The following is a 12,552-nucleotide window of genomic DNA, read 5'->3' as shown; positions in this document are numbered from 1 at the left end:
GTTTAATCGAAGCAGTTTTAGTTGATTATATGTTTTTGGAATCAAAAAGTAAACATGAGTGTCACGATATGATTCAGAAATTAAGATTCAAACTGCTGCTCCTGGCAGTCGCTAAAAAAGATCATAAGGAAACAGACCAAATTTGGGGGAATATTGTTACATTGTGTTGTGTATTTCCTTGCATGTTCGAGGTGTTCATTTTTTCTGGGATAAAAGTGGTGAAAGTAAGAAAAGGACTGTTTCAAATACAGTCCAAATGTCAACCCAACCCCTAAAAAGATGAAAAATGAAGAGTTTATTTGAGTGCATCAAAGAGAGGCACGTATGTGCACACGCCATGCAAGCAGCTTGACAGAAGCTGCAATAATGACTTCAGCCAGAAGATGGCGTCAGCAAGTAGAATATTTTGAAGTTACCCCACCTTTAACAACCTTAAGTATTTGGATCTGAAACATACTTGAATATGAAAATTATTTCTTATGCAAAGTACAATACTGATGTCTAAATTGCAATTTAAATATTCAAATGGACAACCTTTTTTTAACATGAATATTATTGTTTAAAATCTTTAGGATCGAAATTACTCCACATGAATGGCTTTTCTTTGTATGTGTTTTGTAATATTTTCTACACATTTATAGCTTACATCGTTTATAAATGTTATTTTATTATATTATATTACTTTACACTATATTTATTTCGTCAACATTTACACAACCCTGTGGGTTTTTTGTCTTTTACGAGGAAGTCATGTAACTTTTACTTGTTCTTAATTTTCACGGTACCTTTACTAGTAGTGTCTTTTAAAACCATTGTAATAAATGTAATATCAAACCAAGAAGAATTTGTATTTAATGCAAACGTTTTAGATTAGTTTTTCAATTATTTTATTCTGATTTTTTTTTTACTTGATTTTTTTGCTAACCATTGTATATAATTAGTATTTGATTGCACACATGAATATATATTTTTTTCTTACTCATTCATTCATTCATTCATTCACCAATTTATTCATTCATTTTAAACTTTTTTTAAGGGCCCTCAAGGATTCCAAGGCAGCCCAGGAGAGGCTGGAGAGCCCGGGCAAGCTGTGAGTATCATTATCACCTCAAGTTACAACATATGTATGTCAATTCAATAAATTCAAAAAGTCATTTTACGGTGTCACCATAGCTTTAGGGAATTCTGTACAGCCACCTATTTCCTATTCCATTCTACGTTTACGACTCTGAACAAATTCCGTCTTTTAGTGGACTTCTGTTGAAAGATGAGTTACGCGAGTGTCCATGTGCTGATTGTATTCACATCTGTTTTGTTTTTTATTGTTTTATGCCAAAATGGACTCCCAATCCCACTTGTGACTTCCAACTACCATCTTATTTGTCCCAAATGAAGCTTCCAGAAATCACACGCTCTTTGCCCAATTCCTCAGCAGGTCGACTGAACCTGGGGCCGCGCTAATCTGCCCCTGTGGAGTTTGGGATTATCCCGCTTTTCCCCCCGACGCTGTGATTATGTGTGATTAGAATCAAAGCTTGGCAAATAGGGAAAGTTGGACTCTTGCAAAATGCCACTTTTATCCACGGCTCATACCTATGCTTGTTTCCTCACGGTATGTAGGGCCCCATGGGACCCCGCGGACCCTCAGGGCCTTCTGGAAAACCTGGAGATGATGTGAGTGTGTAAAAGTTTCAAATAAAAGGCATGAAAATGTATTTTTGTTACCTCGGGATTACAGTTAGACACGGCTTTGACCAAAGTTTATGCTTTGAAAGTCAAAAGTCCTGGATTGAAAATAAAAGATTCAAAAATGACTAAAATGTTGCAAAAGGTCCACCAAGTAGGTTTTGCTAGATTACTGAACAGCTTTTTTTATACTAGTCTCATTTAATTTGAGTTCATACGTTTTTATCTTTTCATATGAAAATATGTTCGGCAATTACTTTCATCATAGTTTCTTTAAAACATGTTGTATGCGGTGTTTATTTGTACTTGTAATTTTTCATTTTTTGATGCACAATCCTCTTTTCTGTACTTTTTTATATACTCATTCATTCTTTCATAATTAGTATAAAGTTTTGTTTGTTGAGTTATTGATGAAAAATAACACTTTAAATCAAATTAATGTATTTTTGGAGGTCTAACACGAACTTTTTGTTTAACCGCATTTGTAATTAAACAAAAATGTTTGAGTCATTGTTATTTGTATATTTTACTGTTGTTATGTTGGTAGTTTTGTTATAATTTGGGGGATTTTAATTATTTTGACTTGTTCATTGGATCTCAACATAATTTTTCTGGCCACAACGTTTTTGAGTTAGTTTAGATTTAAACAAATGAAAAAACAACTGACAAAATATAGCAATGATAAAAATTTTAATAAGACTAGAATAAGAGTAAGAGTAAGAGTAAGAGTAAGAGTAAGAGTAAGAGTAAGAGTAAGAGTAAGAGTAAGAGTAAGAGTAAGAGTAAGAGTAAGAGTCAGAATGAGAATAAGAATAAGAATAATAAGTGTACTTTTAATATGTCAATTCATTGCAGATAATTGACTGGTCAATCGAGTAAAACGGAATTATGCACAATCGTTTCTTTTAAATCGGCACCTCTTCCTGACACCAAAATGTATTTCGGTGGGTAGCACCAAACATTAGATTTCACTCCGAATCCATTAGGAGCGTAGATTCTCCAATATATCAAAAGTTTTTTTGAAACCAAGCTTGTAGACTGATTTACAATATTTACAGAGTTTCATTTTTAGTTTCTGTTTTTGTTGGTTTAGGGTGAAGCTGGCAAACCTGGAAAATCAGGCGAGCGTGGACCTTCCGGGCCTCAGGTGAGTGGCAAATTTCTTCACTGCCAAGGTTGTGAGTTTATTAGAACAGTAGTTCCGTTCATTTATTTTTTAATTCAAATTTATTGACAAAGTGAAGATCCATACCCTTTCCTTTTGTCTTTGTGTTTTCGTGTGTGATTGTGAGTCCGAGTCCATGCTTGGCTCGTTTTTATTGAACATCGTTAAACAACAGAGACGGTTGGAAAGGCTAAGCCACTTTGTTTGGTCTTCTTTTAAGGCACTGTTGGTTATTGAGTCTTCCACATAGATATTTAATTGGAGGACAGACACAATAAATCCTTATGCTTTTGAAGAATGAATATTCCTGAGCACTGATGGAAAACACATGCCCCTGAGGTATTTGAATACATTAATTTGTGTTCCTATTTTATTGTATGTAAAGGGGCCACTCGCTACTTTCGGTTCATTCCTTTGCGGGAAAGAAATATTTAACTTAAATCCATGCATAATTTTGTATAGTATCAACAAAACCTTAAAATGACATTTTAAGTTGACAGGGAGCCAAAATAGGGATAATATGATCAAATGTCCTTGTCTTAGTCAAAAACATAGTTGCAGCATTTTGTACCACTTGCAGGCTCTCGATGCTACAATTTAAAAGACTGGAGAGTAGTACATTACAGTAATCGAGACAGGAGGTAACAAACGCATGAATTAAAATCTCAGCATCAGACAGAGACTGGACACCTGCTCTGATTTCACCTGCATCTCACTAAGCAGTTTTATCCCGCCCCGTCATGCTGAATCTCTCTCTCTCTCTCTCTCTCTCTCTCTCTTTCTCTCTCTCTCTCTCTCTCTCTCTCTCTCTCTCCCTCTCTCTCTCTCTCTCTCTCTCTCTCTCTCTCTCTCTCTTCATTTTTCAGTCGCTAATTACGCTCTAATGAAGGCCACCCAGAAACATAAATGGTACATCACTATTTCCCAGATTTCCACTTTACGTGGGTGGTTCTGGTCCCTATTAACCGCAAAAACCGAGGGATCACTGTATTTTTGTTACCGATTTTTCAACCATTTTCATCAATTTGGTCAATCAATGTCTGTGAGATTTAGGGAGCATAGAAAAGTCAATGATTTTCTATTGGAAGATAGAAAAGCACAAATAATGAAATCGTGCTTACCTTGACGTCATGTTTTGCAGGGAGCTCGTGGCTTCCCTGGGACGCCTGGACTACCTGGTATCAAAGGACATCGAGTAAGTTAAAGCTATTCAGGGCCTTCTTGATGTTTCCAAAGTTTTGAGGGGATTTGATCATAATTGATGTTTTCTGTGTCCGTTTTAGGGTTATCCTGGTCTTGATGGTCTCAAGGGAGAAACTGGGGCTCTTGGGTCAAAGGTAGCGTAGGATGTATTGTTATGTAAATTCTATGTATCATTTACTCTTTTGTAGTGGACTCTTTGTGTTACTTGATTGATTTTTTTAACATTTTCTAGAAAAAAATATCTAACTATAAATGGATTTTTATCAATTCCAATTCAATTCATAAAATGGTTATGAAGTAGAAAATTTGTGAAGTCTCAAAAGTATAGTAACTATTTACTTTGCATATGCTGTACTACTATGATATTACAAGGCGTTTGCAACATACAAAAACTTTTTAAATGACAAAAATAAAAATATGAAAGTAATTAATCCATGTTATTATTTTTTATTGCAATTTTAAAAAGGGCCTAATCATTATTAACTAATTACCTTACCACAAAAACAGAACAATAATCACTTGTAAAAGTTATTTTTATTTCAGAATCCTTTAACCAAATCAGCAATTCTATCTTACCGAATGCAAATAATTAATTAAAACAACGCTCATTATAAAAAGGTTTTTGTCAGATGTCTTACATAATAACAAAAAAAAACAGAATTGATATAGTAAATATATAACTGTCTATTTAATCCAACTTTTATTAATCCCACAAAGGAAAAAACAAATATCAAGATTTTTTCTAAAAAAGAATGTGAATGAAAAGGAATTGTATTTTTCTTCCTAAAATTTATATTATCATAGTTACTTATTGCTTTAAATTTTGCGTTTAATTTTCCCTGGTTATAAATTTGAATTGTATTTATTAAACATTTTGATGACTGTGACATTCACCTGGAATCTGTGCAGGGCGAGTCTGGCGCTCCCGGAGAGAGTGGATCCCCAGGACCAATGGTATGCATGCTTTTTAATACGTTATATAAACTGGAAATTATTTAACACACCGTAATCCCCTGATGGTTAGCCACACCCGACTATAAGCCGCACCCATTTTGTACACAAAATATTTTGTACATCATAAACCGCACCTAAATATTAGCCGCACAAGGCCACATTGAAACATGTGATTTCCACAACGAAATACGTTACACCGAAATTGTTTACTTAGTTTTAATAACAAACACACATAAGGAAAAGGCACTGAGACACAGCGATATAAGTAACACAATAAAAAAAACCAAGGCTGATTAAAAAATACAGTGGTAAAAGTCACTGAGATGCAACACAAGTCCTGTAGCACAGCAAATAAAAAAGCAGCATTTCCGCATAAGATGCAGGCTTTGAATTGAGTGACAAAAATTGCAGTTCACAGTCGGGTAATTACGTTACTTATTTTTGTCTTGTGTTGTCTTCAAAAAGGTATGTTATCAGTCTAGCTGGCTACATTATACGATAGCTTGCTGACAATTACAAGAAGCAGTTTGAAAAGCAAGTGTCTTCAAATATTCCTTTTTTTTTACTAAACCTAAAAACAGAGTTACTTTTCATGACTTTACTAGATAAACGTACAGAGCAAACTATCATCAATGTAGAGGCTTATTTCACTGTGTGACGTTTGATGATTTGATAACATCTATGTATTGATAATAATGCCAGAGTCTGTGTCTCATATCAACAAATATACCACATCAAATGTATCTTCCTCCTGCCATTATTTAAGATCGTTGAGGTTCATTTTGACCCTCACTTTTGTTATCAATAACGGTCTCAAAACAAAGTGCAAGCAGAGATCTTTTGGTGCAAATGTCACAAAATACTGCAAACCAGAAGGATACGGATATATTTACCTACAGCTATGTGAAGTGGTCAAAGTTGTAAACTTGGGAATGGAGGTTTTTTTTATCCGTCCTCCATTCCGTTTTATAGATGCAAATCTTCGACATCTTTGAATTTGAAAAACATTCATTTTAAAAGTCCTCAAACGTCTCTTTTATTATTCATCTTTTTTTCTTAACTTGCACAAACTACTTTATGTTTGAAAAAAATATCCAGAAAATTCTAGAAAGCAGGCGTCAACTTCACATGTGTATTTAATGCATCTCTTTGGCTAAGAGACTAAATAAATCCGAATGATGTTCCTTCTCTCCAGCCTAAAATATAGAAAAGTCCTACTGCTCCCCTGCCATAAATAGTAGAAACACAATACTGCACTCCTGGCCTAAACCTAATGCGTTAAATAGTGAATTTCATCCACAAGCAAGATGTACTCATGGATAGACCCGTACCTAGCACAGAGGGTGCTGGGCGAGAAAGAAGGGAGTGCACTATGTGTGCAGGGATCCGCTTACCCCTACAGCTGACTAAAGCAAATTGCTCTGGGTTCTCGGCTACGTTTTCAGGTGTTTACAATTTGTTCTGTGGGTTTTTGTCATAACATGTTTCAGCAGTGAACATACACCTTTAAATGAGATACCATACACAGGATTACATAGAGATGTACAGCCAAAATGCGGTCTGTTGACTATACGTTGTAGTTGGGACCCATATATTCTGGACCTACCCAGGCCTCAAACATGCCGCTTCAGTTTCGCATATACCTAATTTGGAATGATACAAAAATATTATTCTCTGCAATATTTTATCTTTGAACCAATTGTACTCATGAAAACAGCCATATCAGTCTCGCGAGCCTTACAGTCCCGACCCCTGAAATGGTGCAACCCGAAGGCACATCTTTTTTATTATTCGCTAAAAAAGGAGACTAATGTAATTACAGCTTAGAATCCTTTAGTATCAAATGCGTTCCGAGTTTAGCGTCAATAACATCATTGTCCCCTGCACAGGGACCCCGAGGTCTTCCTGGTGAAAGAGGTCGTCCAGGACCCAGCGGTGTTGCTGTGAGTGCTTCAAATTGACCAGTGATCGAAATTTAATCTGGCAAGAACTGACTTTCTCTTCTGCTTATTGCAGGGTGCCCGTGGCAATGATGGTTTGGCTGGCCCTGCTGGTCCCCCGGTAGGTGTGCGGTCTCCTTTTGAACTGAAAACATTCACACGTCTTCTCATTTGCATTTTATTTCACAAACAAATTCTTCAGGGGATGCTGATAGCTTGTAGTTCTCACATACTTAATTTCATTCATTTAGTTTGATTGTCTCAAATGTCATTTTTTTATCAATTTATTTATTTATTTTAATTGTTTTATTCAGTTTTTTATTTTTGTCTTTTTTTAGGGCCCAGTAGGTCCTTCTGGAGCGCCAGGTTTCCCTGGTTCACCTGGTTCAAAGGTCAGTCACTGACACTCACTAAGGAACTTCGTTTTTTTCTGTGTTTTTTGTTGTTGTTGTTACTCAGGGAGTCATTGTGTAGTGTTTTTCCAGACCTTAAGGCAAACATTGAAACCCCAAATTGGCCAGAAATGTAAAAGTGCATCATATAACCAGTTGTGCCTGAAATTTTATGGTACATTACCGTATTTGTGCAATAATTGATCAATTGAAAGACTTCGCTGATCTTTGAAAACCATTGTATGCAATGGGAATAGAACTCCGGTCACCTCAGCGAGAGCGCCAAAACCTTACCCTTAGACCTTCGGTAATACAGATGACATATGAAAAGACATTCGATTTTATCACATTATCACACTGTTATTACTCACGTTGCCAGAAAGCAATGTTAGAGAATGGAGAAAAACAGAAAGTCATCCTGAAAGATATAAATGAAGAGAAAATTAATTGCCTTTTCATATTTTATCCGTATAACTTGTGCTCAAATGGTTAGGTTATGGTCCTCTCTTTCTGGCTCAATTACCGTAGCATGCGATAATTTGCCATTTTGGTCAGCGATATTTTTCGACTGATCATTCAATCAGCACTAATAGACTAATGTATATACCGTAACAGTAGCTCATATAGTAGTTTTAATTCCATGCCCATTTTTGTCCAGTGCGCCTTACATATAAAACAAGAATGACAAAAGAATACTTTTTGGGTGTGCGCCTTATATACAGTACTTTAAATCCAAATGTCAATGTCAAATATTTCCTTTTGATGAAATACATTTAAAAGAACTATATTTAATGTCATTGATTTAAATAAACATATAGTGTGTACAGTGTGCCTTTTAGTGGGAAAAACATCGTTAATGAAAAAAAATAACATAATGATTTAAATAACATGTCAACTACCATTTAAACGTACATTTTTTAGAATACTCAGAGGTCCCAAAATTAGTGATTATTTTGCATAACATAAGCATGACCTAAAAGGGAGCTGAAATATTTGTCAGCCGTCTTACTGCTACCGGTACCCAAAAATCTCAAAAAGGCTGGGCAAAAAAATGAGAAAAGCTTTTGGTCACTTTGAATCTCTATAGTTTGTACTTTTCCTTGTGCTTTTCAGCACCCGTTTTAGGTTGCGCTACACCATACAGCGACAACTAGTGGTTAAATAATAACTTTTCCTTTAATATCCTCTATATGCAACCAAAAGAAAATAGTTTAAATTCAAATACATTAAATATACAGGTGCATTTAATAAAATTCAATTGAATAGATAAAGCCCAAGCGGTCCATCTTTGAAATGAGACTAACGTACCCTGCATTGAAAAGTGCTTTAAAAGCGTTGGTCTTCATGGAATCTTGGACTGAGGGTCTCACTTTCACCTCCCCTCCCAAATCTGATTTATTTGCCCAGAATGTGCAGACAGTCTTGTTGGCCTGCCATTGATCCTTTGCCATCTTCTCAATATTTTGAGAATTCACAAATGGAAACTATCTTTCGATAATTTGTCATTTTAACATCTGCATAGTTTACATAGTTCTTTTTTCATACTTTCTGTAAGCTAAGAACCAGTTAAAATTGTTCCCCCAAAAAATCCTGGACCAATCATTTCGGAGAAATTATCATTGAACATGGCAGTATTTTTTGTCACAAGACAAGGAAAATTGCACTTTTGAGAACTTTAAAGGTGGTTTCTGTAGCTTCAAAATATTCCACTTGCTAATGATCATCATCTGGCTGAACTCATCATTGCAGACTGTCAAGATGCTTCGGTGGTGCGTGCACTTACATGTAATTTTTAGACGCACTCAAATAAGCTCTTCTTCTTTTCATCCTTTTGGTAGTTTTGCTTTGCATTTCGACTGTATTTAAACATTCTTTTTTTTTTCTTTCACCGTTTCCATCCTAGACTAAAAGTAAACGACAAGCACGAGTGTGAAATCACTCTCTAGAACCCAAAAAACCCATTATAAATTGCAGATATTTTTGTAAAGCTTGAAAATAAATGATTCACACAGGATACGTTTGTTTAATGGTGCTGGAGTAATTCAAAAAAAAAAGTGCTTAAACTTGGCCATGAAAAACGTGTACTAACTGTGGTGTGTAGCACTTTAGGACACCAAAATGCAACTTAAAGTGCTGTATAAAAATATTAAATATACATAAGAAATGCACCCCTACCCACTCAACATGAAGGAATGCCGGATAAAAAAATAAATACAATTTTAAAAAATGAAAAAAATAAAAATGTGACATCACAAAACATAGAAATGTTTACTTTTGTAGAAAAATAGTTAAAAAAAAAAAAGAAATAAAAAAGAAAATAGGTTATTTTTTTTTAGTCTGTAACAAACTAAATTTTGTTCATAGTTAGTGGGAAGAAATTGGATATTTTTGTGAACATTTTTCAACAAAAGATCTGCGTAAATATCATTATATTATTCATTTTCATTATTTTTTCGAATCACTTATTGCCGTTTCATAAAAAATGAGCATGTTATAGTAGCACTTGTATCGCAATGATACTTCGTTGAACTCTAATTCACTGTTCATAACTGTAAATATTTTTCAATATTTCATCATAATTGTCTTGGAAGCTAGCACTAGCATATGTGGACGTGCTTTAAAAAAATAACAAATTATTGCATCAAATCACAAATAAAATGCAATAACTGGGATGATTTACAAACAACACATATGTCACAATATATTCAGCTAAAAATTACATCGATTCAAGGGACAGTGTGTATTTTTATGGCCTCCTAGTGATTAAAAAACTGAAATCATTAAAATACCAATATTGATTTAAATAATAAGCATGAACTATCATGTAAACGTGCACTTTTTTTTAAATATTTGTCTTAACATCTATTTTACATAACATTAGCCTCAACTTAAAGCAAGCGACATAGTTGTTCCGGGTACCCACAAACCCCCAAAAGGCTGGGCAAAATATGAAAAGTACAATTTTGCTTTTTGGGCAATTTGACTGTCTGTAGTTTGCATATCTCCTTGTGCTTTATATCACTCATTTTCTGTAGCACTACACGATGCAGGGCCAGATCATACATATCAGGGTTTATGCGTCATGCTGTAATCCTCACAGTGTCCACAGGTGGTGCTAATCCCAAGCAGCCAAAATGACAGTAAATGTTTTTGGTGATGTTTTAGAGGGTTTAAAAATAGAATTAAATGAACCAAAAAGAACAAAAAGTAATTTCAAACTATATTTGGAATCCTAAATAATGCTAATGTTTGCTAGTGTATTCAGAACTAATTAAATCTCATTGTCCTCATAAAATTACTTATTGTCTATTCCGGGGGTTCTCAAGCATATTAATGCACTTTACTCAAATGCTTATCATCCAGAACCACCTGAACGAGAAATCGCTCTCAAAGTACCACCAACAACAAATGCATACAAGAAGGCAGAAATGGAGGATTAAAGCCTAGGACGTAAATTTCATCATCTCTAAAATTTTTTGCAGCTTAAACATGCAGCATACCGCTGGGAAAAATGCACCTACAAAAATATCGAATTAAAATATATGGCAGTGACGTGTGGTGAGGTTTGTGTCTGGTGAGGAACTGTCACTTATAAATGGAGTCTATGCGCTGCTCCGGTTAAATAAAAGCATCAATGGATAGGTAATCCTCTATTATTAAAAAAAGTCCATGCAACCAGAAAAATAATACTGGATGGCTTGACTTGACAGCTAGCTAATACTATCAGTAATTCTATTGTTTGGGGCTGCGGTGTGTGCCAAATCAGAATTCTTTGGCCTCACTATCGCCCTCTGCCATGAGGCAAGAACATTTTGTGCCTCACTTTGCATCTGAAGACACTCAGCACAGTAATATGTCACATACTGCTCCTTTCAAATAAAAGCATCAACAGACAGGTCATCCAGTTAAATTTTGTGGGTGAACGCCAATGAAGTTAGGCAGTAATGGAGGCAGTGGTGCTCAAAATAAGGATGGTATTCAATGACAAAACCAGGAACAAAGTAACAAACAAAGAAGGGTTAACAAAACAAGTCAAGTCAAGTCAAAACAAAAAACATGTCCAAACAAAATCAAACCTGACAAAATCCTAAGCAGAAACAAAGACTAAACCAGAAATGGCAACACATAAACTGACGTAGTGTCCTGTCCGGCCAGTCAAATTAAAGACAGTGTGATTAGGGACACGTGTGTGGAGAATGGGTTTAAATATGTCCTGCTCCACACGTGGTTGGCGCCCTTTGGGCAAAGGTGGCGTGCCAGATACTGAAAAATCCTCTATCATGAAAGAGTTTATGCAACAAGAAAAAAATTGTAAGTTCTGAGCAAAATCAGAATTATTTGGTCTCACTACCACCTCGGCCATGAGGCAAGAAAATTGGCCTCACTCTGCTTCTGCAGATGCTCACCACAGTAATATGTTACATACTGCTCTTTTTTAATAAAAACATAAATAGATAGGTAATCCTCTATTATGATTATGATTAATGATACTTGTAGCATACGAATTCAGCAAAAATCCCAAAACTCTAATGTTAAATGATAACTTTAACACTGAATAAATAAAATCATTTAATACAATTTTAATTTAAAAATGATGACAGAGGAGGCACAGCTTTACATGCCTCCTACCTCACCTTTACACGGCAAATAAAAATCATATATGGGGCTTAAGTATTGGACTTGGGCTGTGATTCTTACACATACCACTGGAGAGAGCTCTATCTTATTTGCATCTTCTTTTGTTATATCTAAAGGGAGAAGCTGGTCCCACTGGTGCTCGTGGACCCGAGGGTGCACAAGGACCCCGTGGAGAGTCTGGCACACCTGGCTCATCTGGACCTTCTGGCGCTTCTGTGAGTGATTTGATACGATTTATTGACGTATCCTGGTTTTCTTTATAATACCGGGACTTACTTTGTGTTTTTTTCTTCAAAGGGAAACCCAGGAACTGATGGTATCCCTGGATCAAAAGGATCATCTGTAAGTATACAAACATTAACTTAATTATAGCAGACAATCAAAAGAGAAATAAAAGACAAATGGCTGTATTTTTCTCTGAAGGGTGGTCCCGGCATCGCAGGTGCTCCTGGCTTTCCTGGACCTCGCGGGCCTCCCGGGCCTCAGGGAGCCACCGGACCTCTCGGACCAAAAGGAACATCTGTACGTCATTACGGCCTAATACAGCCACCAGAGATAGCGTTTTTACTCTGGA

The 12,552-nt window shown here is 35.6% G+C and overlaps 1 protein-coding gene across 2 annotated transcripts in view; it reads left to right on the top strand.

Moving 5' to 3' along the window:
• col2a1b (collagen, type II, alpha 1b) overlaps positions 1–12,552 on the top strand; it is a 66,012-nt gene that overhangs the window by 20,130 nt on the left and 33,330 nt on the right. For both annotated transcript variants that reach the window (XM_088338776.1, XM_088338775.1), the window contains 12 exons: positions 1,037–1,090; positions 1,621–1,674; positions 2,780–2,833; positions 3,993–4,046; positions 4,135–4,188; positions 4,964–5,008; positions 6,898–6,951; positions 7,025–7,069; positions 7,287–7,340; positions 12,095–12,193; positions 12,276–12,320; positions 12,402–12,500. In XM_088338776.1, coding sequence (XP_088194902.1) covers positions 1,037–1,090; positions 1,621–1,674; positions 2,780–2,833; positions 3,993–4,046; positions 4,135–4,188; positions 4,964–5,008; positions 6,898–6,951; positions 7,025–7,069; positions 7,287–7,340; positions 12,095–12,193; positions 12,276–12,320; positions 12,402–12,500 — 711 coding nt within the window. The remainder of the gene's footprint in view (positions 1–1,036; positions 1,091–1,620; positions 1,675–2,779; positions 2,834–3,992; positions 4,047–4,134; positions 4,189–4,963; positions 5,009–6,897; positions 6,952–7,024; positions 7,070–7,286; positions 7,341–12,094; positions 12,194–12,275; positions 12,321–12,401; positions 12,501–12,552) is intronic.

The sequence above is a fragment of the Urocampus carinirostris genome, chromosome 6 (genome assembly GCF_059441175.1).
Source record: "Urocampus carinirostris isolate Australia breed hairy pipefish chromosome 6, RoL_Ucar_1.0, whole genome shotgun sequence".
NCBI classification, from domain to species: domain Eukaryota; kingdom Metazoa; phylum Chordata; class Actinopteri; order Syngnathiformes; family Syngnathidae; genus Urocampus; species Urocampus carinirostris.
The sequence above is the reverse complement of the archived record's forward strand: the minus strand, read 5'-3'. Positions and strand labels throughout refer to the sequence as shown.